At 43.8% G+C, this 24,340-nt stretch overlaps 11 protein-coding genes and 1 non-coding gene across 12 annotated transcripts; 8 read left to right on the top strand and 4 right to left on the bottom strand.

The window, feature by feature from the left end:
- Positions 1-216: 216 nt before the first annotated feature.
- On the bottom strand, positions 217-2,679 carry FOL1 (trifunctional dihydropteroate synthetase/dihydrohydroxymethylpterin pyrophosphokinase/dihydroneopterin aldolase FOL1; the record flags this gene model as incomplete). Its single annotated transcript, NM_212331.2, has 1 exon — positions 217-2,679. The coding sequence occupies one exon, from the start codon at positions 2,677-2,679 to the stop codon at positions 217-219; it is 2,463 nt and encodes an 820-aa protein (NP_986195.2).
- A 476-nt stretch (positions 2,680-3,155) lies between these two features.
- Positions 3,156-4,571, top strand: COQ6 (putative N,N-dimethylaniline monooxygenase COQ6; the record flags this gene model as incomplete). Its single annotated transcript, NM_212332.1, has 1 exon — positions 3,156-4,571. The coding sequence occupies one exon, from the start codon at positions 3,156-3,158 to the stop codon at positions 4,569-4,571; it is 1,416 nt and encodes a 471-aa protein (NP_986196.1).
- An 84-nt stretch (positions 4,572-4,655) lies between these two features.
- On the top strand, positions 4,656-5,588 carry AGOS_AFR649W (PPIL4 family peptidylprolyl isomerase; the record flags this gene model as incomplete). Its single annotated transcript, NM_212333.1, has 1 exon — positions 4,656-5,588. The coding sequence occupies one exon, from the start codon at positions 4,656-4,658 to the stop codon at positions 5,586-5,588; it is 933 nt and encodes a 310-aa protein (NP_986197.1).
- Positions 5,589-5,771: 183 nt separating this feature from the next.
- Positions 5,772-6,944, top strand: TGL2 (triglyceride lipase; the record flags this gene model as incomplete). The annotated part of the gene is made up of 1 exon (NM_212334.1): positions 5,772-6,944. One exon carries the CDS (start codon positions 5,772-5,774, stop codon positions 6,942-6,944), a length of 1,173 nt encoding a protein of 390 aa, NP_986198.1.
- A 150-nt stretch (positions 6,945-7,094) lies between these two features.
- On the top strand, positions 7,095-10,703 carry SIP3 (Sip3p; the record flags this gene model as incomplete). The annotated part of the gene is made up of 1 exon (NM_212335.1): positions 7,095-10,703. The coding sequence occupies one exon, from the start codon at positions 7,095-7,097 to the stop codon at positions 10,701-10,703; it is 3,609 nt and encodes a 1,202-aa protein (NP_986199.1).
- Positions 10,704-11,014: 311 nt separating this feature from the next.
- AGOS_AgSNR71 lies at positions 11,015-11,099 on the top strand. The gene has a single exon (NR_149418.1). It is a non-coding gene; the product is annotated as an AgSNR71 (small nuclear RNA).
- A 99-nt stretch (positions 11,100-11,198) lies between these two features.
- DSL1 (Dsl1p) lies at positions 11,199-13,487 on the top strand (the record flags this gene model as incomplete). The annotated part of the gene is made up of 1 exon (NM_212336.1): positions 11,199-13,487. One exon carries the CDS (start codon positions 11,199-11,201, stop codon positions 13,485-13,487), a length of 2,289 nt encoding a protein of 762 aa, NP_986200.1.
- A 325-nt stretch (positions 13,488-13,812) lies between these two features.
- Positions 13,813-14,034, top strand: ATX1 (copper metallochaperone ATX1; the record flags this gene model as incomplete). The annotated part of the gene is made up of 1 exon (NM_212337.1): positions 13,813-14,034. One exon carries the CDS (start codon positions 13,813-13,815, stop codon positions 14,032-14,034), a length of 222 nt encoding a protein of 73 aa, NP_986201.1.
- Positions 14,035-14,284: 250 nt separating this feature from the next.
- Positions 14,285-14,776, top strand: LTO1 (ribosome biosynthesis protein LTO1; the record flags this gene model as incomplete). The annotated part of the gene is made up of 1 exon (NM_212338.1): positions 14,285-14,776. One exon carries the CDS (start codon positions 14,285-14,287, stop codon positions 14,774-14,776), a length of 492 nt encoding a protein of 163 aa, NP_986202.1.
- Positions 14,777-14,787: 11 nt separating this feature from the next.
- On the bottom strand, positions 14,788-15,828 carry LIN1 (U5 snRNP complex subunit LIN1; the record flags this gene model as incomplete). The annotated part of the gene is made up of 1 exon (NM_212339.2): positions 14,788-15,828. The coding sequence occupies one exon, from the start codon at positions 15,826-15,828 to the stop codon at positions 14,788-14,790; it is 1,041 nt and encodes a 346-aa protein (NP_986203.2).
- Positions 15,829-15,941: 113 nt separating this feature from the next.
- Positions 15,942-17,405, bottom strand: ORC5 (origin recognition complex subunit 5; the record flags this gene model as incomplete). The annotated part of the gene is made up of 1 exon (NM_212340.1): positions 15,942-17,405. The coding sequence occupies one exon, from the start codon at positions 17,403-17,405 to the stop codon at positions 15,942-15,944; it is 1,464 nt and encodes a 487-aa protein (NP_986204.1).
- A 238-nt stretch (positions 17,406-17,643) lies between these two features.
- On the bottom strand, positions 17,644-24,186 carry POL2 (DNA polymerase epsilon catalytic subunit; the record flags this gene model as incomplete). Its single annotated transcript, NM_212341.2, has 1 exon — positions 17,644-24,186. The coding sequence occupies one exon, from the start codon at positions 24,184-24,186 to the stop codon at positions 17,644-17,646; it is 6,543 nt and encodes a 2,180-aa protein (NP_986205.2).
- Between the last annotated feature and the right edge of the window lie 154 nt (positions 24,187-24,340).

Consider the following 24,340-nt stretch of genomic DNA (forward strand, 5'->3'; position numbering starts at 1 on the left):
GTTCTCTTCAAACTGAACTGTGGTTTTTGTAATCTATATTTCGACTGTTTTAATAATTTTCGGATTAACATCATTGCCACTAGGAATCGTGTTATAATGAAAGTATAAAAAATCAACGAAAAGGTTTTCTCACTTATCCCGTTATCCGATATACATATTTCAGTATAGTTTTTGTATAACCTTGGATCTCCAGTTAGCTTCACGTTATTTTGCACTCTATTTCCTATAAAGCTCATCCGCTAACCTAGCACTTTTGCTACAGTTAGTTACATCATGTACCCTGATGATATCCGCATCATAACCAACACAGGAGCCTACAATAGTCCCCGTTGCAAAGTCCCTTCGCTCGACCTGTGCCTCTTGAATTATAGTCCCAATAAAGTTCTTCCTGGAAGGCCCAAGCAACACAGGAAGGTTGGCAAAATTTACAAATTGTCCATGTGTCACACAACTATAACCCTTAATTGACGGGGTATGCTTGATGATATCTAAGTTCTGTTTAGCATTCTTCGCAAAACCAATACCCGGATCCAAAATAATCTGCCAGCGCTTAATTCCGCTAGCAAGGGCAAGCTGGTATCGCTCCGCAAGTTCCCTACAAATGTTCCGGATCACCTTAGTCCGTTCTGAGTGCTGTTTCTTACCGTAAATGAATTCTTCAACGCCATCCAAACCAACTGTATCATCATACTTATTCAGGCTCGTCATGGTAGTCATATCTCCCCTTATGTGTGATAGCACATAACCAACATTCGGATACGCGCTGATAACCTTAAACATATTTGTATCAAAACTACCTCCTGAAATATCGTTCACAATATCAGCCCCTGCTGTTATGGCCTTTTCAGCAACAGCACTTCTGTAAGTGTCTATAGATATGATCACATTCTCTTGCGAAAAATCTCTGCAACCCCTGATCGCTGTTATTAGGGGAATAGTACGACTAAGTTCTTCTTCCACTGATGGTTGCTGACTACCAGGCCTAGTCGAACAGCCTCCAATATCAATGATAACGTTTTCATGTAACTTCAAAACGTCAAGGATCATCCTTTGTACTTTTAAGAGGAAATGATTAACATCATTCCACATAGGAGATCCATCAGAAAAAGAATCAGGTGTCACATTCACGATGCCCATGACATATGTATTTGACTTGGTCCTAAGAACCAATTCGCTTGTCGATTGATCCTCCTCATACTCCCGTCTAAACTTCAGAAATCGCGTTGTAGGTATATTTGACGGAATACCCGGCAAAGGTACAAGTTTAACAAGAATGTCTTCCTTATTCCCCTTACGGTACAATTCTTTTAGGTGACTTTGGACAGATTCAGCCGAAATGGGGTGCACTTCATGGAAAGCCAACAATTCACAGAGAGGCTCTAAAACAAACGATCTCTCCAACATCCTTGGATGAGGAATAACTAAATCCTCGGAGTTCAGTACCACATGCTCAAAGTTTGCATTTTGGTACAATAAAATATCTAAATCAATGCTGCGAGGGCCGTTATCAAACTCTTTGACACGTTTTAAATGTTCATATTCTATCCTTTTGCATAGCTCTAGTAACTCGTGCGGGCTATACCGTGTCTGCACTTCTACAACGCCATTCATAAACGGGGACTGCTCCTTAAAGTACATTGGTTCACTCTCGAACAGAGACGACGAGCGAAGTAGTTTAACTTTAGGATCTTCCGCAAGTAGACGTAAGCTTCGCTCAATGTGAGCAAACCTATCCCCTATATTAGATCCAAACGCCAGAAACACACGATTCCACTCACTGACAGATGCATGTGGCTGCTGGAATACAGGAAGGTTAAACACGTCTGCTCGATCGTTTGGAATATCTTCCCAGAAGGGCGGTTTCCCCGTAAATTCATCCGCACTTCTTACACAGCTCACACCAACTCCCTCAGTCTCAGTAATGGCATTAAGCTTAATTACCTTGACTTTTACCGGTAACCCACGATGCAGCTGAAAATACTCTCTCAAGGTAACAACGTGAGCTACACTCTCAGCAAGAGACTCTGCCGTTTTAAAATTCGCTCTCTCTACATAGCTCACAACATCGTCCAATAATTCCTGGCAATCCGGAAATTCACCAGCCTCCTTCGGCCACGGAAATGACAGCTTCAAGTCAACGTACTGCTTCCGACGCCGTTCAAAAGTGAACACCCCTATTAGTGTCAGAAGCTTCATTCCAGAAAGCAAAATCTCATCAGGACGATGCCCATCGCTGTTCACCACGACGCCCAGACTTCCGCATCGCAAATGGGCCGCGTCCGCCTCCGCACCCACCTCTATAGTTTGGATACCCGGATACTCATTCATGGAAAACTTCTTTACCTCCCTGGCCAAGTGACCAAGAGAGCGGTACCGTCCACAGCCCTCAACGAACCTATGCACCCCACGTGAAATCACCGCATAATTCAAGGAGTACTTCAGATCATCCGTCTGCGAGGAAGCACGAAAATCTGTGTTCATATTCATGGTCAATTTCACATCCTGCGCCTGCAATTGACCCCATCCGTCAAGCCCAGCAACAACTTTCAGTGCCTGTCTCTGTATATGCACAGTATCATTACTTCGTCCACCGTTAGCACTACTCATTCCTCTTGTACAGATTGATATCCTGCTCAGGCTCCTGCGAGACAGCAAACACTTGAATCCAAGGGACTGCATAAAATTTGGAAACCAGCGCTCTCCTCCTCATAGATTATCATACATTTTAAACCAGAGTCATAATCCATGCAGGAAATTTTTCACCAAATTACTAACCATCATATTAAACAGTACCTTATGCCAGTAACACTAAGGGCCTTGACTTTATGCATAGTAAGCAAGGCAGTATGTAGTCGCCTCATGCGTAACCCTCGACCTAGTCTAGATTGAGTCCTTTTCCTTTTCGCAATAGTCTTCAACTCGCGAAATCGCTCTATTGGCAGACTATAATGATCCAACGCAGGAGACGACCACCTCATACAACCCCCGTAGTTTACACTCCGGCTTCCCTGGTCCTGACCCGGACAATTCGCCTTTTGTGATATTTTGTTTTATAGCCGTGCCGGCATCTTCTCACAGGAATCTTGCTGGCATCCGTAGTTCCAAAAGAGAACGACCAAACAGACGACTGTCCAGACCACAGCAAGAAATAAAGGATGTTGAGAAGGGCATACACGCTCTTGCACCGCCGGACACTCGCAGTATCCTCTGCCGGGATAGAGAAGACGGATGTACTGATTGTCGGGGGCGGGCCTGCTGGGCTAACGTTGGCTGCCGGCATCAAGAACTCCCCCCATCTTTCCGATGTCCCAGTAACTCTAGTCGAAGGTAGCTCGCTAACGAAGATCGCTGGGTTCTACAAATCCCCATCTGCGAAATACCATAACCGAATCATCAACCTAACTCCGCAGTCGAAGAACTTCCTGGAGCAAAAAGTGGGCGTCAAGTTGCTGGAAGACCGCATACAGGCGTTCGACGGGTTCTACGTGACGGATGGCTGCTCATCAGGCGCGCTAGAGATGACACGCGAGAACGTGGGATACATGGCGGAAATATTCAACATCCAGAGCTCAGTCCTACACCGCATGGAGCAGCTGTCGCACTCCGGGCTGGACTTGATTGAGAACGCCAAAGTCACGTCCATCGAGCACAGCGATCCTGCTGATCCACAGTCCTGGCCTATAGTGACCCTGGACAATGGCCGGCGCATCCAGACGAGACTGCTGGTCGGCGCAGACGGCAAAAACTCGCCCGTGCGCAGGTTCTCAGGCGTCCAATCCCGCGGCTGGTCATACGGGCGCTGGGGCATCGTTGCAAACCTACAGCTTGAGTACCCTCCGTTCAAGACACGCGGCTGGCAACGTTTCCTCCCTACGGGTCCCATTGCACACCTGCCAATGCCGGGTACCGATGCCTGCCTCACGTGGAGCACAACAGAACCGCTCGCCCGTCTACTGCTCTCTCTCGAACCAGCCGCCTTCGCGACCCTGGTGAACGCGGCGTTCATTCTCGACGACGCGGACATGCAGTTTTACTACAAGCATTTGCAAGAGGGCACGCTATCGACCAGCGAACTGATAGCCGATGTCGAGCACCGCATCCAACAAGTTTTCAGCAACCTACAGGACGAGGGCTTAATAGACGAAATATACCCACCAAAGGTCGTCGACGTTTACGAGGGCTCGCGCGCCCGTTTCCCCCTCAGCATGGCTCACGCGGACACGTATGTCGCGGACCGGATCGCGCTTGTCGGCGATGCAGCCCACTCAACGCATCCTCTCGCAGGTCAGGGTCTGAACATGGGTCAAGGAGACGTTGAGGCGCTGTTGTCGGCACTAGAAAGGGCCAACCAGCGCGGACTGGATCTCGGCTCGCTGCTCGCGCTCGAGCCCTACTGGGCAGAGCGCTACCCAATAAACAACGCCCTAATCGGCGGTGCAGATAAATTGCACAAGCTCTACTCAACCGATTTTGCGCCCATCGTCGCCGCCAGGACTTTCGGCTTGAACCTCGTCGACAAGCTTGGACCGCTGAAAGACCTCATAATGGCAAAGGTCAGCGGCCCAAATTAATAGTCACGTGTACATAAAGGTTTTCCTAATAGCTATACAGCTTGCCCGCGTCCTCAGCTTGCAGCGCGCAACCGGCGTGCAGCCATGAGCGTCCTACTGGAAACTACCATTGGCGACCTTGTAGTAGACCTGGACTACAAGACATGCAGCGCCGAGAGCTACAACTTCCTCAAACTCTGCAAAACTCGCTTCTACGACTGTCAGTGCATCTACGACCTCCATCCTGAAGGCTCAGCACGCCTCGGCGATCCACAGGTGGGCTTTGCATTCCGCACGGATTTGCCTGTACACAATACCTCGATCGAAGGCCTGCGCGACACACGGGCGGTCACCCCGAAGCTCATTGAAGCCTCCGTTGCCGCTCAACCCGCAGAGCGCTTCGGACAGGTCGCCTTTGTGCTCAAGCCCGGCACTCGCCTGCTGGGATCCAACATACTGCTCGCGCTTAATCCCGAACCTCGGCCCCACATCAACACAGTGCGCTTCGCGCAGGTCATCGACGAGTCGCTGGCAGTTCTGCAGCAGCTCAGCGATGTTCCGCGCGACTTGCATCACCTCCCACGCACCGACATCCGCATCCGCCGCGCGCACATCCTCTACGACCCGTTCCCGGACAACCGCCCTCTACCTGTGTTTCTGCCTCCCGTCACTGCCGCGCGCGTCAGACTGCCGAGCGCCGACAAAGGCAGCCCGGAAACTCTGACGGGGGCGAAAGAGCTCACCCTCGAGATACTAGGCGACATCCGCAGAGCGGGGATCGCCCCGGCGGAGAACGTGCTTTTCGTGTGTAAGCTTAACCCGCTCACTCGCGCTGCGGACTTGGCGACGGTGTTTGCGCAGTTTGGTCATGTCAACTCAGTTGAAATCATACGTGACCGAGACTCTGGACGCTCGCTGGGCTACGGCTTTGTCGAGTTTGCCACCAAGGCCGCGTGCGAACTTGCGTACACCAAGATGGATGGCGCACTCATAGACGACCGCCGCGTGCATGTAGACTTCAGCCAGAGCCTTAAATAACTGTGCACTCTGGTTGCTGCCTCGAATAGCAGCTCAACATATCTAGCACGAAACTGAGTTTTGTACCGGGGCAGGTAGGTTTGTGCCGGGCGTACCGGTCAGACAGAAACTGTACCAAGTTCCGGTTAGGTTTAGCGCCAAGGTCACAGACAAAACGCAAAGCAAAGCAGAAGGGGGGGTACGATGATTGCAGCGCTGGAGCTCATGAACTACTTCAGTCCGCTGGAGTCTTTTGTTGCTTTCCCGACGCAAGCGTTCTCCACGCTTCGCTCGTTCTGGCCGCCCACGGGGGCTCAGCAACAGCCGCTCAGCGACAAGTATGACACTGTGGTGCCTCCACCGTCAGCTGAGGAGCTCATTATCAAGTCCTTGCCTCCTCTCAAGACATACACGCCACCCAAATACCCTATCGTGCTCTGTCACGGGCTATCCGGCTTCGACAAGCTTATCCTTGTGCCGTCGGTGCGCCAGTTGGTGGGGCTGCTCCAGCTCAGCATCCGCGAACAGAAAAACGAGTCGTTCATGGAGGACATGGCAGCCGACGAGGGACTTTTGGCGCTTGACTACTGGGTGGGCGTGAGCAAGTTTTTAGAGTCCAAAGGCTGCACGGTGATTACCGCCAAGGTCCCCAGCTTCGGTAGCATCGAGGACCGCGCATCGGTGCTCGACCAGTGCATCGACCGCGGAATCGAGCGCTTGAGGGCGGGCGCACCTGCAGATGTGCAGCGCGAGTGGCTCGACTCCGACGGCAAGTTCAAGATCAACCTTATCGCACATTCTATGGGCGGTTTGGACGGCCGTTATTTGATCAGCAAAAAGAAGGACAAAAACTACCGCGTCATGAGTCTTACCACCATCGCAACTCCGCACCGGGGTTCTGAGATGGCAGACTTCGTGGTGGAGAAGTTCGACAACTTTAAGCAGACGGCAAGTTTGGACGAGGTCCCGCTTTTCCTCCCGCCTGCATTTTACCAGCTTACGACCTACTACATGAAATATTTTAATTCTGTGACGCCAGACGATCCGAACGTCTCATACTTCAGCTATGGATCCTTCTTTTACCCCAAGTGGTACAACGTTTTCTACCCGAGCTGGAACATTATCTTCAACCGCTCGGGCGGTGAGCCAAACGACGGGCTCGTCACCGTGAAGAGTGCCCAATGGGGACGGTACCTCGCCACGCTCGAGAAGATAGACCACCTAGACATAATAAACTGGCGGAATAAATTGCAGCTGGAAACCCTAACTAATTTGGAAATGTACAACAAAGGGATAAAGAAACTCCTGTCCCCGGAGCTTGACGTCTTAGATTTCTACTTGGCGATCACTGATATGTTGGCTCGCAATGGTTTGTAATAGTATGTTTGCCTATATAGCCACCTACATTAACTAGCAATTTAATTAGGATATCCATAGTCAACCAAATTTATCATTTTGGACTTAATCATTCTGAAACAAAAACTAAACATACTGATCCAGCCGAGCTACGCCAAGCAGACATAAGGGATGGAGAAGGATGGCGGCACGCCTCCCCCAAGGGGGGAGATCAAGCTTCTTAAACTGATTCCGGTGCTCCTTAAAGAAGCTTCACTTGATTCGCCGAGTTTCAGAGCAACCGTGAATTACTTCGATCTGCAGCTAGAACGGACAGAAAAATGGATTAGAACTACGTCAGAAATCACGAAAGGTAGATACCACAACTCTTTGGACGAATTCAAGCAAGTCAGTTTATCGCTCATTGACTTCATTCTACCTGAAGATACCTACCTCAACCATGGGACAGTCGAAGAGCAGATATACACGCCAAAGTTAGTCTCCAAGTGCCGCGACGGCATTCGGGATATGTTCCATGGCGTGCTGGAAGTCATACAGGGCAATCCAGAGTTATATCTTTCCATATTACTCGATGTTGTAAAATCAGTAATTGATCCGTATAAGGACGCGTGGAAGAACTTCGAATATTATCAGTCCAAATATGATGGAATGCTGGCTAAATACCAAGGGCTGCAGTGGACTGAATCAACTCCACATCGTATAAGAGATGAAGCTTTGCTCCTATACGATTACTACGACGGGTATTTGGACGCCGCATTGCAGTTAGTACTAGTTATCTCAGACGTAAAAATGAGATATGATTCCTTAATATTCTCCCTCGCAACATGCCTCCTCCCTGTTCAGGGATCGTTAGTACCCAAGCCTACTTCAACGTACGAGAAGTGGGCTGCATTCCACAAAATGCACGAAAAATGGAACAGAGAACGCATGGAGATATATTCACAGCTCCCACAAGAAATATATGAAGTGAAGGACCAGATACGTGAATACAGGCTGTCACATACGAAACCCTCTCCCGATATCAATCACTATGATCTAAGACGTATAAACTCAAAAAGATTCGAAATCCTGGAACCCCTACAAAAGCGTAATATCGAGGGATGGTTATGGATGAAAACTAAAGTTGGTGCTCCAAGACGCGTAGTATGGGTGAAAAGATGGTGCTTTATATACAATGGAATATTTGGTATCCACCTCCTATCACCTGATAAAACTGCAGTCGAAGAAACGGACAGATTTGGAGTATTATTACTCAGTGCCATGCACCATCCAGAAGAGGCACGTAAATACTGCTTTCGAATGACTATCTCTTCTCCATTAACTTCTTCACCTCAGGAAGAATATTCTAATAATTCTGGTACTTTAATTTTCCAAGCAACCAGTTATAAAGAGTTAACGGCATGGATTGGAGCCCTACATGAAACTAAAGAACATGTTATTTCACAAGGGAAAACCTCAGCAGCTTACACAAGAGCTGCTCGTCGATACCCCCCTTTGTTCACTGAGTTTGCTTGTAAGTCGAAAACTGAGAAGGATAAATTTCTAACCACTGAAATAAGCCCCGTTAGATCACTAGTGGAACTGGCCAGTAGGCCTAATGAAGATCAACAAATCTCACAATTGGACAATTTTGGAACGCGCGCACCGATTTTTACCTCTCTTACAAAGCTTTCAGTTATTGCAAGTGCTTACACGATTCCGGATGATGTTCCAAGTGCCATTACTGCTAATTTTTCGGGTACGATACACTGGAATGAATGGTGTATATCTTCAAGGGGAACAGCCGATTTAAAGGGGCCAAGTACTGACGACAGTCGAGAAGTTCTAAATACTTGGGAACCATTATATTGCCCTGAAAATTTCCCCGCTGACTTGAAGACCGATTCCTCCATTCTTCGAATGCTATTCATGGACAGTAAGACCCAGCCTAGTGTGGGAGATCTTGTTTTAGAATCAATCACATGCGTATGGCAGGCTAACAATAGGCAAAAATTTTGGGGGACTGTATATGTCACATCTGATTGCCTATATTTTTATATGAACATGGTTGGCTTTGTCTGCCTATTTAGAAAAGCTCTTAGCCAAGTTATTTCCATTGAGCCCGACATCGATTTGTCTAACAACAAAAATTCCGAGGGAATCATAAGGATATATTGCATGGATGGGGCACCATTGAAATTGATGGTATTTTTCACTTCCGCGGAAGTAGTTGCTCAGAAACTACAACATCTAATAGATAATTTAGCCTCACAAACCCCTGTTGGAATTTCAAAAGTCATTGAATCACTAAACATTATAGATGAAAGACTAACGCACGAAGAGCACGCAAGAGTTAATACACAAACACCAAATATAACCTCAAGGCCAGAATGCGATTTATTTCACTATTTATCTACAGATGTCAGAAAATCAGTGATCAGAAAGAATGAAATTTACAAAGAACCAGGTGTTTTTGTCTTTCGTCATGAATTCTGCATAAGACCTAAAGGTCTCATGCATCTACTGTTTGGCGATCATTCTAATCTATTCTCTTCTTTTTTTTTACTCGCTAGGGGAAGTGACGATACTCGCATTCAGTCGCCTTGGATGTTTGAATCCGCTAATGGGAACGAGAAGACGCTAGTGCGTACTATCTCATTTAATTTAAATCTCCAAAGAGGTTACGTCTCTTCGCCGGCGAATGGGAGCAATTCGCACCAGCATCAAGCGTATTTCACAGTGACACACAGAATTGTAAAAATGATTGATGAAATATATTACGAAGTTGATCAGGAGTCCGCGATACTAGATATATCATTTACCAAGCCATTCAAAGTACACGTAAAGTATCTCATAACTAGTTCAAATTTACCCGGGAATAGTCCTAACAATTCGTCCCACCCAGATGTCTCAACCATGTCTATCCATTATAAAGTTGAATTTTTGAACAGAAATACAATGCAACCGACAGATAAACTAGATTTTCGAGACCAGATCATTAACAGGATCGCATCATATTTCTGTTACCAGGAGGCATCGCTAATCGAAAGCACTGTCAACAACTGCTTGAAGAGGTTTGGTAAGCATGGGAAATTTATGAAAGCGCTACGATTTGGAGGGAGAATCGGTGTCTCTGCCTGCCTGCCAAACAAGATATCGGACGATGTTTTGGTTAGCAAGATTAGATTGGCCAAGACAACCATTTGCAAACTAGCATTGAAATGGGTATTATGGGATATCTTCAATTGTTTCCGTTCTATTCTGCACGCTGCATTCAAACTGGTATACGACACACTTACGACTGTCGCTTCCCTTAACCGTTTAGTCCTCTTCATTTTGATGTTATCAATCCTAGGTAACTTTTACTTGATGGGTAAGACCGCTACATCCTATTGGTCTGCAAGAAAAGCAGCATCCATCATCCACAAATACACTTCGGTAAACGATCATCTCATGCGTCGTGCAATATCAATAAATGATCTAGACATACTAACTAATCAGTTGGCCACAGATAATCCTGCGCCGCTTGCCAAGTTCCTGGACATTGCTGAGCGATCTGATCCAGGGTTACAGGCTAGACGTCAAAACCTTGCAATAAGACGCAACAACTTGTTGGTTGAATTAAATATCGTCAAAATGGTTGAGCAAGAACTAATCCGCGGAGGCTACAGGAAATTCTTACTTGAGGAGTCGCGCGTGTGTAGCGAGTACGCTAGAGGTGCCGGCGACTCTTGGAGTAACCACCCAAGACTACAAGAATACTGCAACAGTGTAGTCAGTGAATTAGACAACATTAGTTAGCCAATCATGTATATCACAAATGCTTTTCAAGTATTGTAGAGCCTATAGCCCTACGGTTATTGCGTTCACTGGCGCTGATAGTTTCCGTCACTAGTGCGGGTAACTAATCAGTTTCAGTTAAAAAAAAAATTGTATATCAAGTACGACCTTCCATCTCAAGTTCTGTCAGACGTCGACAAATCCTTGAAGACACAAGTTCAAGTCTTGGACTTTCTGTCCGATAGCGCGCTCTCTGATGGATAAAGCCTACTTTTGCTAAGGTTAGCTTAGGTTGCTTTAGCCAATGCGCACTTGTAAAAGCATTATCCTTCTTACATGATGATAACTTACTCAGCTCACTCAGAAATACATGATTGAGAACTTTTCCTAATCCAACATTCATCAATATATCTGACTAGAAGGATAAATCACAGTTAACTTGTCGTATATACGCGTTGCAGCTACGCCTTTGCTCTACCTGTCTACGGAGACCGGGTAAGGGCGACAAAAAACGTAATGCCACATCAAGAGGGGACAAGCATGCAAGTACACTCTCCTTATCCTACGAATCACAAGAGTAGTGCTAGTATGGTCCCTGTCGAAACAAAGTCAAGTGGCGACGGCACGGCTGATAGGCTACATGAGCTGTTGGGTAATCCTATGCAGGTACTTGCTGCAATTGAGGATGACCCTAGCCTTTGGTTAGATAGCTCGGAAAAGAAGCCTAACCACCTGGCACTCCAAGAACTGAAGCAGCGGGATGTGGAGGTGACGAAGACGCTGCAACAACACCTGCGGCTAAAGATAGTTGCAGACCTTCTAATAAAGTATAATTCTGAAATCCAATGTGCGGAATTTACTGCTGCGTTCGAGACACTTCGACAGTGCGTGCAAAAGGCGAAGTCTGCAGATGTTTCAGCGCATGGTGTGCGCTTTGAACAAGCTTTCAACACGTATTTGAGCGGCCTTCACGCAGTTTTTGTGAGGAAGCTACAAGGCTTATTAGAAGAAGTGTGGCATATCCACGATGACGGGTTCAGCTTCCAGCAGCAGGTTAGTGAGAAGCTTGATGATGCGCGAGAACACAACTTTGACTACGACACATTGGTTGACATGTTTAATTCTTGTTTTCTGAAGGATGGAGATATAGATGAACGCTCCTGGTTTTTTAAAAACATCTCTATGCCTGATGTACGGGATGATGTAAAACAATGTGTTAACAGCACATATAACAACTATATTAAACTATCTCAGGTCAAAGAGAATCTCAAGGGGTTTTTATTCAGTGACTCGCTGCGAATTTCCTGCTCGGGCACTCGTTTGCATGTCGATCAAGGATGCGAGACGCCTGCAGCAAAAGTAGAAAGCTATGTTGTGCTAGCCGATTACCTACTTAATGTGCTTTCACCTGTCGCCTCGAATCAAATATTGATGACGTTGGGAGGTGCAATTGTAACAGAGGCGACTAAGCTTTTGAAACAGCATTCTAAGGAGTTGCTTTCTAAAGAGGCAAACCAAAAGAAGGACTTGGCGCACTTTAATGATACTTTGGTCAAACTTAGTTCCAGGAAGGGCAGCAGCTGGACCTACAATGGAAATGCCCTGGACAAGTTACTCAATGACCCTGAGACTTTTGCAACGCTTATGTTTGAGCAGCATGTGCACTTACACCTACTCAAACTAAGAGAACTGTTTTCAACGGACAACTGGAGTCAGCTGATTGAAGTGAAGCAGCCCGCAAGCACTGAAACAGACAAGGCTGCAAATTCAACTGTAAAGTCCCAAAAAAGAGAGAGTAAGAGCATGTCAACAAATGAATGGGAGTGGAATGAAAACGACGATGAAGGATGGAATGCGGAATTTGATACAGAAATCAATAGTGAAGAACATAGACTGAGTGACTCCAAGGACAAAGGCGTGCTAGTAGAAGAAGACCAAAATAATGCAGACGGCTGGGATGATGTTTGGGATGATGACGTCCTGGATCTGGAAAGTATAACACAAGACGTCATACAAATAACTAAAATCCCGGATGGGTTTCAGAAGGTTTTGGAAAGCTTTGAAAAGGGTGCAGAAAACCTAAACAAAGATTTTGTATCCGCGGAATATGCCTATAAGTTTAACCTCCTCCAAACTGCCTTTTTTGCCATGTGTATGAGCAAATATAATGATTGGTGGTTGCTTGTTAGAGACATGAAGTATATTATATCTCAATGTGATGAGCAAACTTTGTATCAATTAAGTGAACTGACGGCCCGCTTCACAGAAAATAATATTGCTACAATGCGGAAGGCGGTATTCAACATGCTGCAAGAACAACTAAACAACTTAAAAGCTAATGAGCTTTCTCCGAATTGGGATGTCACACGTAACTCGCTTTTACCATTTATACACGATGAAGTACAACCTGCTTTCGAGAGATTATCTGATCAGAGTGTCTTACTAAACTTCTTGAAGTTCCTCTATAATGATTGCCTTGTCAATGAGATACTGCAATGGAATATTATATCCGAGAAGAACTCAGAAAATCTGTCCGAATTGATTCATATGATCTACAACGGAACCAAGTTTTCGGCTCTGCAGGATAACAATGACTACAAGCATGCGAGAACCAAACTGGCGATTATAGCATTGATCCTAAAAGCTCACCTCAAGGATATAATGGACATGTTCTACAATGGCGACTTTTTCCTATTTTCAACGGAGGAAATTATACAATGGATACTGCTGTTATTTGCCGATACACATATGCGCCGTGATTGCATATATGAAGTAAGAACCATAAGACAAGAGTCAGAAGAATAGATTCATATGTTTAGTTAATAGGTGTATAAACTATAGTTTATTGTTCAATCTAATGTTACACTTTAACTTGAAAATGTAAATATAACGAATTGAAATACGCATTGGTAGAAAATAAGACTTATAGCCGCTATACTTCACCATTATTGTGGGAAGCGTGCTCAAATAATTCCGTTCCAAATCTTTTAAAAACATCGTTTAGGTCACGTGAAGATTAATAATTGTCTCTGTCTCATACTGCGAGACTCAGCAAGCTATTTAACATGGACACTCACAAACTATTTATGCAATGAACAGTATAGTGGATAACCACCCGCAGTTAATATAAATGTCCTCAGAAAAGCACTACCAGTTTGAAGTGGCTATGGCCTGCTCCGGATGCTCCAACGCAATTGACAGGGTATTGAAAAAGCTTGCACCTGAAGTATCTAAAACTAATATTTCGCTCGATGCACAAACCGTAGATGTTTACACCACCTTGCCTTACGATGTGATTCACGAGAAAATCAAGAAGACAGGAAAGGAGATCAAGAGTGGCAAGGTGTTGTAGTTTATCCATTGCCGCAATATATGGTAATTAGTTATAAGCTGCTTCAGAATGCAAAACAGTTGCCCTGAAGTACTTAAATATTCATCTATCTAAATAAGGCAAAATGTATATCATTATATGTTATTGCCATTAGACGAATCTGCACGCTTTTACAAAATCCGGGTAATACAGTACCGTATATTGAAATGTCATTACAAATACTCATCGCTTCTCATCTCAAAGGTAGCTAATTAGAAGCTAATAGTACTATATGGATCTTGATAGCCTTCTAAGCCTCGAAGAGCAATATTACAAGGAAGGTTACGATGAGGGCCGCAGGGAGAATTTGCAAAATAACCTAGTTGAAGGTAAGCAGTATGGCCTCCAGGTAGGGTTTCAAAGATATTCATCTCTAGGCCATATGAAGGGTATCTGTGACTATCTAAAGTTAGTTCTTCATGATACGCCAGTGGAGGTCACTATAAATGAGCTGATAAATATGATAACCAGAATTCCCTTGGACAATAGCAACAGTAGCGCGACTGAATACGAACAGGCCATTACTCGCGTACGAAACAAGTTCAGACTTCTGTTGCTTACAACCCAGAAACATTTGAAGAAGCGGGGGTTACTCGCAGAGGACCTATCTTTTGACCAATTCACAACTATTAATAAAATTATTGCGGGTGAGCTGAGAGGATTCACCACGAATGATAGTGAGGAGACGAAGGTGACATTCCAGGACCAAACACAGATGTGGTAGTACATCGTGAGCTACATAAAGGTAAGACAGTCTACATGAACCCAATTCGAGTCTTCATCAGGATCTTCTTTATATTTTACTATTACTTTTCCTTCAAAATAATTCTCCTTCCAATACTGCATTTCATAACTGGTAAAGTATTCGGTATCCGTTTTAGTGTCATTTAGCCACTTGAAAGCCCATATTTTCGCCTGGTAACTATCAGACTGATTGCTCATTATGCCCTCTTCCTCAATCAGTTTCTCAATCGCTGGTCTATCTAATTGGTACCCGTTTTGGATCCCTTTTTGTTGAAGAGCGCTGACTAGGGTTGTTATTCTATCGATCCCGTGACTTATGTACTTCAAGTGCCTACCAATTGTTTTGGATTCCTCGTCCAGACCTTTTTGGGCGGCTTTCTCCTTCTCCTTCCGTAATTTCTTACGTTGCTTGTTCAATATCGCAAGCGCATTTAGCACATCTTTATCAATTGGCATAAAATAGACTAACCTGCAAACAATATCTTCCAATGTATATGCATAAGATTTTGTACTCGCATGTAGACCTTGTTGGTTTGCTCGTTTCTCCTGTGCTAATTGTGTTTTCTTGTGCACCTCTGGATCTTTATAGTCATCGAGCCACTGATCCTCCTGCTCTTCTTCATCCTTTTCGACTTCCAGATAATTCCCGTTATGGTCGAAAACACCAGTGCGTCTTTCTTCTTCAAGATTAAACGCTTCGCGTTCCACACTGTAGTGATCGCTGTCTGACACGAAAACTGCGTCATCATCGCCTAGAATATCATCCTCAAATTTCTTAACGTCAAATCTCATTCCATGTATGGAGTCATCACTATCGTCTTCTAAGTTAAATTGCTTCCCTGGAACAAAGTTTGTATCTGCATCCGACTCCGAGACATCATCACTAACACGTCTTCGTTTGGTTCGACCCGTAGAGCTTGAGTTAGTTCTTTTAAACCCCTCATCTTCTGAAAGATTCACTTTCGCGCTTGACTGATCAGACAGCTCCCGCAGCCCCCTGACAGCTTTATGATGGATCTCATCCTCTGACATAATTATCCTATGGTTCTGACTACCTATTTTTAACTGATACTATTCCCCTCATCCTTTGAATGCAGAAAAGTTCTACCTTGTGCTGCATTACCCTGCCTATGTAAGTTTATACATCATTCATGTATATCGCTGAAATATTCAGCGATGTCGAAATCAATTGTATCGGCAACTTCTATAATAATTTCCCATGGTACATTCACTTTCCACTTAATTTTCTCATGTAGGTAATCAACACTCTTGTTAATCGCAGAAGTTATTAACTTTAAAGAATTCAATTCCGCTAGGTTTTCATAAACTTCGACATTAGCTCTCATGTGCTGTTCATTCTGTATACAGTCTGAATGTATCTCATTGGTAACAGTAACGGGATATATTGACTGGAAGATAGCTAGCATTCTTTCCAGAGAAAATAATGAGGGCTGAAGGTAACGGGGGTTTGTATCCATTTTGTTACGTCTACCATAAGCTGAGCGACCAGCTCTAAGGTGACTCTTCTTGGAAAACACCTTGCTATCAAACCTAGGATTCAAGTAAGAAGTCAAATAGGCTGCAATCAAAAGGTATTTTGACATCGTACAGAGACCATAAGCCGTTGTCTTATTTTGTGCTGCGGAAGATGCTGGCCCCGAATTGGATTTTATGCTCGCCAAGTTAGCTACATCTTCTTCGTCGTCTTGTTCCAGAAAAGTATCTCCTGTTCGTCTGAACAGGTCTAAATTACTCCGGTAGAGAGCTGGTGTATCTTTATAGTTCGTTTCATCGATAGCAGTGACATACTGGAGCCATTTAGCATCCACTAGTTCCATAAGAAGTACAGGATCATTCCCGCTATACGAATGGAATGATTCTATTATCAAATCAATATAAGCCTTGCTAATACCCGCACATAACCTACCGACTTCTTCTGTCTCATAACTCTCTATCTTCGATACCAGTTGCGTAGAGGTACTAAGTTCTACATCTTTCACGTAATGCACAACATCCCTAGTCTCATGAAGGTTATACCTCGGAAATACAACAGTTGGAATATTATAAGTAGAGTAATGGTGCAAAAATGATGTTGCCTGTATGACTGGGATGAAACGGATTTCCAGCTTTAGGAATTTCGGCAAAAGCTCATCTATTTTCAAAAACTTCGGCAAGAGCTCAACATCGAGCTCGTCAATTTGATCGAAGTTATCGAGGATCACATACACACAGTGTCTTTTCTCCAATGCTTCATATTCAGAAAACAGGTTGTAAAGGAACTTTACCAAAAGAGAGAAATCCTCTGCACTCAACGGATCGTGCTCAGTTCGAGGCTGTAGTGGAAAGCTCTCTCGTAGTTGTCTAGAAACCTTGACTGCTATATGCTGTGCAAAGGGTTTACCAGTGACCATCTCTATAGCATTTATCCAGCAATGTAGTAGCTCCGTATGTGTGCTGAAATAGTGCTTGAGTGCGCTTGTCTTGCCAGAACTCCTAGGGCCATGCACAATTAGGTTGGAAGGTGAGAGGGCCGGATCATCATGGATAAAACAGTCTAGAAATTTTAGTTGGGCATCTCTATGTAGGATAGCCTGCGATTGCAACTGCATTATAAATGACGATCACTGCAATTTGGGACTAAAGTATTGCTTTAGATGAGCTGCATCTGTCTTTTCATGACTGCACAAATAGGTAAAAAAAACAAACTGTCTCGTGACTTTTAACTATTATACAGGAACTATCCTCTTGGTCTTACTATTTCTGAATAAGCAAACTACACATATTAGGAACCATATATGGTGCCAAGATTAATAAATTCAAGGGGGTCAAAATAAGATTACTACATGATTAGATGCCGCCTTTAATTGCTGACAATAGTAGCGAAAAACCAAAGTATTCTGCAACATGGTAAAACAATTGGACGTTCTTTAAATAAGTGTCTTTGGATATAGTCTGAACCCACTTACCAGAGCATGTACAATATGCACTCATGGTATCGGACTTTATTTTGCGACACTTAGCACAGCGTAAATCCTGCGAAATGTAGGCTATGGTTTGTATCTGTAACTTCTGTATTAGATTCTCTTCAATAAAAGGCTTCCGCAAAGTCCGGTAGCATTTCGAACACTTGAACATAGACCTTAAGTCAGACATGCAGATATCAAGGTCACTGAAGTAAGCGCAGTTTTCACACATGAAGTTGTTAATTATAAGGGAAGAGGCAGGGTTCTCGAAGGACGCAGAACTATCAAACTCCCTGATCTCAAATACCTCAAGAGCCTCTTTTCTCAGAGCCCTAACTTCCAACGTCCGTTCCTTGCATAGTAACAACACATGGCAAAGCGATTTAACTAGCTCCAAAAGTGGATTACCAGCCTTCATCTTTGGATTTCGACCAGGCAAATCTGGTATGATATAGTCAGCTCTGAAATTTGGATCAAGGATATACTCCTGTTGAGTTTTGTACAGTTTGGATATCCTATTAATAAATGGTTGATAAAATCTTTTAGTGAAGCCAGCGAATACACTGTTTTCATCATCTTCATCTGCTGCCTGTGAGCGGTTGGGAAGCTGTGTCAGCCGCTGGGTGCCAGAAAGTTCATAAAATTGTTGTTTACATTTAATCATACTATCAAGTATGATTACCAACCAGTCATCAAACTCTTGTTGATAGATAGGCGCAAGGAAGTTCTTAATATGCCAGGAGGAATATGCCTGTATATCTTGCCTTTCTTTCTCTTCTATTTTCAAACATGCACATCCTCCATGATTGTACTGATCCATCCAGAGCAGTATATCCCAATAGCGCACTATCTTCAGGTCTAAGTAACTGAACAACGGTCTTGTACGGATAGCTTTTATCAGATATTGCCCATAGGCATAAGAGTTATCGATAGTATTTTTGCTAGTTTTCAAAAGTATCTTGTTTCTGTCGAGGAATACAACCTGAGATCCCATAAACCGAAATTCATTAATCAATTGAAACAAAGCTTTCTTCGTCAGCATGTTGACATAATACCTCAAAGTGTAGTCAAACAACTTTGAATCCACTGATTGAACCCAACCAATAAATGAGTGAACTAGTGAATCTGCAGTAGAATTATTTTGCAGGGCATCATCCCACAAATCCTTTAGTAGGGACCGGAGAATGTTGACTGAAGCTGTAGAAAAGGCATCTTCGACAAAACCGCCGCCTTCACGACCGCCTGACTCTGGTCCGGCCACATCACCTCCCTCTGCTTCGTTAATTAAGGTCGAGGTTAAGATAGTATTGACAAGTAAATTGTTTACCTCAATCTCCAGAACAGCAGAATCGTAGAATTCAGGATTATTAATAACGGGCGAGGTTAAATCGGTTGCCAGAGAAAGAGTATGTGGATTATACTCGTTCTGAATGCCTCCCCGATCAGGCAAAGGCTGCTTCTGGTTCCACCACAGCACAATGTTTTCTAATTTTAGTCTCCGCGCATACATAATATCAATAACATATCCTAGATTCGTCAAATTCAGATTGCAAATTGGGATTCTTGTGTAGTTCGATAAAATCGTCAAGTTCGAGAGCCAAGAACCTAGTTGAAGAATGTGACTGACTGTTTTCTTTATCAATTGATCCTGCCAGTTCAAAGTTGGAAAAGCTAGTTCGCAGGTCGAAAGCTGAACTACTGGTAACTGGTTTAAGATACGGATGGATTTTAAGAGCCTTGATGGGGTTGGTGATTGTAGAAGCAGGAGCAATTGCGAACCCTTCAACTCACTCCATGAGGATACAACTTTTGATAAGGAACGCAAGAGGACAGACTTGTCGGTAAAATGATGTAACTCAAATTTGGCACTTTCTGCAGGCATAAAGTAATGCCTGAATTTTTCAAAGTTTTTGACCTTTTTCAAGTATTGCTGCTCATAGGCAGCTTCAAGCGCATGTCTAGACAGCTCCTGAGCAGCAATAGAAGGTTTCAGAACAAAAACTTTGGCTTGGTCACCCCATCCATTAAAAAGCACAAAAAATTCATAGCCCAAGTTGGTCGTTAAATTTAGCAAATATATCACCTCCAGATCAAACCTTTGCAAATATCTCTCGGAAGTGACGCTTAATAAATTCTTGGCCTGAAATCCATGCTGTAGTCCTTTACTCAAGGCACCCATAACATTGGACTTAAACTTAACGGCGTTACCAAGTTCCATTATAGCTCTTTCACTGGCAGGAATAGTGCTTTCATAAATGCCGAGAATATTTCCGCTGTTGAAAACGCTCGACACCTTATTTTGCTCATCTAAAAAGACTGTTTCGGGACATGTTACCCTAAACAGAGAACTGGAGGTGTTATAAGAGTCTTCTTTAGTATTCGGAAGTATCGCATTACTTTTCTCTATGACACAATTAGGTATCCCACCCGGGGGAAGAGTGTCTGTCTTAAACTTCAGAAAGACCGTCTTATGGATGTGAAATTTTAGAGACTGTACTTTTCCCGATATTAAAGCATGCACCTCTACTACACCAGGTTCTGAAGAGTTTTTGTACTGTAATATTTCCCAATCGGAGTTAGCATAGGATTCGGCATGCTTCTTAATAATATTTCCCAGTGCAGACCTATCATTGAGCGTAGAGCTAGAACCAAAAAGTTGTTTTCGCCGGTGCCTTTCTTCTGCTTGTAGTTGCCATTTGATTTTTTGGTAGTTTAGCCATCCCACATAATCTTCATCAATTGCTGGCATTACAGAAGGTAGTACAGGCTGGTTATCCTTTGTTTCATTTTCCCGTTTGCGTTTCTTCTTGGTAACCACCCGTGCTACTTTAGCGCCACTGCTGCTCTCGGTTGAAAAAGCATTGTCTTCAATATCAGCAATTTCCGGCATTCCATTCGATTTTTTAAAGAACCTACCAATAGATGTCTGTTTAAATTTGCTTTCACTTGTGGCAATTTTCTTCCTTAGCCATTCGGGATGATCTACTCGAGGAACTGGATTGTTTACATTCTGTAAAGCGGCAGGTATGGTGATAATCTTTTGAATAACAGATGCAAGACGCTCTCTATAGTAGTTCCAATCTAATATAGCCCTAAGATCAAAGTTATCCAATGAAGAGTCTAATAACCACTTTCTCAGGAATAACTTTTTAATATTATGATCAGCAGAAAAAATGGCGACTGGAATAGCTCTCTCAGTGACAGGCGCATTTGCAGGTTTAGAACTAATAATAAACTTACATTGGAGGCCTGCATCTTTAACCATTTCCTGACCCAAGAATTCACCCAATCTTCTGGCTGTCGTAATAGAAGTGGACTTTTGTCCATCGTATTCTTTCAATTTTTTGGACATGCTCTTATTCTCACAAATCAAGTCAATCAAATCTTCTGTTTCTAACATACTGCCTTTCGAATCAAGGATATCTAGCCATCTATTTGCAACCTTTGCGACTGCACCGTAACATTCCTCCAAAGTTCTACCTTCCAGAAAAACTTTAAATATATCCTGCTGAAAGTTTTTAATCAACTGCAACTCTCCACGTCTCTTTAATTCAAAACCTTTGAGCTCAGCCAAAGAGCCATCTTCATTAAACACAGCATAACGTTTTTTTATACCCTTCCCTTCTTCTTTTGATGTAGGTAGGATCATAGCTTTATATGGGCCATCCACTTCGAAAAAAATCGAATTATCACTAGAGATCTTGTACTTGTGCTTTGCATCGTTCACTAGCTCCTGGTATTGATGATTGGTAAAGCTTTGATGCACTTTGTAGTTTAACATTGAGCACGGATAAGACAGGTACAACTTCTTGCCATTTTTCAATGTGAATTCGAAGTTCTCCGGGAAAGATCTTGGAATTATACACCAGATACCGTCAGTATCTAACTCCAACGGTCTTCCTATTCTTTCTACCAGAGCACGGGCCATTTGGATAATAGTCGCACCTGTCGAGCAAGTAATTCCTGCCATTTCTATTGAGTACCACCGTGAACCTTTTCTCATGGCATAACCGTAAAATGAATTTAAGATAACTTTATGCGCCAATTGAAGCGAGTCATACAAAACAATCATCTTCCTTGCCTCATCACGAGCAACTTTATCCTCTGGATCGATTTGAGAAAGCTTCTTTTTCCAGGTCTTCGCATGCCCTTTGAATTCGTACCGGCGATCACGGAAAGATCTTACAGTATTAACATAGAAAGGATTTTCCCGCTGACAAACGATAGACTCACGCACGACAGACTCTGTCACCTTCACTCTATGGTACACCTTCCTAGAGTATTCGCTGAGCCTCTTTTTTATATGTGAAACCTGCTCAGAATAGCTCAGTTCATCGAATGTTAGTAGTTTTTTAGTAGTGTTTTTGTACTTGTTAGGAAACACTTCGTTCATTAGAGCTCTTTTAACCATAGCATACTCGTCCATTTTTGCAGGGAGGAATTCGCCCCTCCATGTCCATTTTAATCGTCTATCACACTTTTTCCCAGGCCTGTTGAAATCGCAGCTAGCACAGTCACGCTCTGTTTTCATACTATCAGGTTGTAGCCTATTTGTGGTCATAATATTAGGATACATAGATGCAACATCAACATGATAGATCAGCGGAAGTTCTTTTCTCTTATTATTCATTTTCAACTCTTGAAGCTGTTCTGTTATGGTGTTTAGGATATCTTCGAAGTCAAGTACGTCTTCTACTTTAGTCTTATTCTCCACCTCAATGCAAAATTTCAGTGCGTGTGGTAAATCTTGCAGTAATTCATCTATTGCCGTTGAATCAATCGTGAAGTCACAGTCAATATCGCTCCTGAAGACACCCGCCTCGAGAGATTCGACGTGTCCACCCACATAGGTCTCTGACTCCAGTAAATGACCATCATAAAAACGCTCTATCGGTTCAGTATGCTTATTAGGGAGTAAAATTCCATGATCATATGCTTGCACCATGAGCAGCATTTCACATAGAGTTCCAGTACCTTTTCTTAATACCTCATCTGGGTTTAGCGGAAGAACTGTGCATAAGGAAAAAATGAACGGGTGGACATACTTCATGTACAGGTAGTATGTGGCCACGGCGTCAGAAACCGAGTATTCAGACAAGTGCTGCGGTTTCTCGTAGGCATATGGCGTCATCAATTCTGGGTCAAGTTCTATTGGGTTATAGCCAAGTTTCACCTGCGTAACTGCCTTCAAACCTTGAGAACCTTGGGGAAGATACGAATCACGTTTCACCCAACGGTAACAATCCATATGGGCACAATAGCTGGACTTATATTCGCCTTCTGAATCCGGGGCAAAGCCAATTTCATCGAACATACTCAGACCTCGTATTTTTGAGCGTGCTTCCACAAACGGCCAGTCAAAAAAGTCACCGTTAAAGGTAGAGATCACAGTTGGCCTCACGTCTCGTATATGCTCAAAAAATCGTTCTAATAACGAGCGCTCGTCTTCCTCGTTGAAGACAGTAAAAAGCCCTTGATATTCGGGCTTAGGTGTATATTCAAAATCCTCAATATCTTCAGAGATAATTTCGCGGTTAGTAATCAGGTAACCTTCGCCGTCAATCATGTACGAAATCATCATGATTTGATCAATTGCGGAGTCCGGGAATTTCAGTGGAGCTTTTGTAGTCTCAATATCAAATGCAAGCACGACAGGATCGGCAAATGCGACTTTGTCAGTATATTCCACTAAGCCGCCCGATGTCACCCTGTACCACTTACCGACCCGTATCTCTTTGTCAATACAAACTCGAACATGATAAGGGACATCATATTCGCGGATATCGTCTATCAGCATTTTTGCATCTCGCCTATTGGTTGTGTCGTTCAGCGAATATATATCCCTTTGCTGTTGATTTTCCTCGTTATCCTTAAGAATCGGCCTCAGCAGCTTGCGCGCCTCAAATAAGTTGTTCGTATTTACGAAATTCAGCTTTAGAAGCGTGCGTTTCAACCCTACCAGGTGATTGTCCATAGCCAGATCATCCTTCTGAACCACCTCAACAGTTTTTAAACAGCCCTCTAGATACTTTTTTAGGAATTCTTCGACATCATGAACCCGATTTGAGTCCTGGCAGCTGAGCAAGAAGTAGGGATCATACAGGATTGTGCTTTTGAAGGAGCCTCCTTCTTCGTCTAGAAAATAGAAATCCACGCCCGCAACCCCCACTCCCGATGCGCCTGCATTCAGTTCGTCCGCCACAACAGTCGGATGCATATTGCACAGCCACCCTATACGCTCAGAATTACCAGCGCCTGCTCCATCTTGTGGAGAGATATGTCTTTCAAAGCCCATCATCGCGTCAATATCGTCGACCTTCTTCGACTGCAGCAGTTGATGGGCAGTAAGCCCGTATGTGTTGGGCTGGCCGCCGGCCCCTGCGCGAACATAATGACCAGTACTGGAGCCCTTAAACCTGTTTGACATGGCCGCCAAACGCCTCTCTGAGCGTACTTTCGACTTTACCTGTGATCATGAGACGAGAAAACTCTTTATACGCGTCTATTTTTTAAAACAGTTACAGGTTTGGCGTCAACAATCGATGACCTAAAGGCACTTCAGATACGACAGAGGAACGACG

The sequence above is a fragment of the Eremothecium gossypii genome, chromosome VI, assembly GCF_000091025.4.
Source record: "Eremothecium gossypii ATCC 10895 chromosome VI, complete sequence".
NCBI lineage: Eukaryota > Fungi > Ascomycota > Saccharomycetes > Saccharomycetales > Saccharomycetaceae > Eremothecium > Eremothecium gossypii.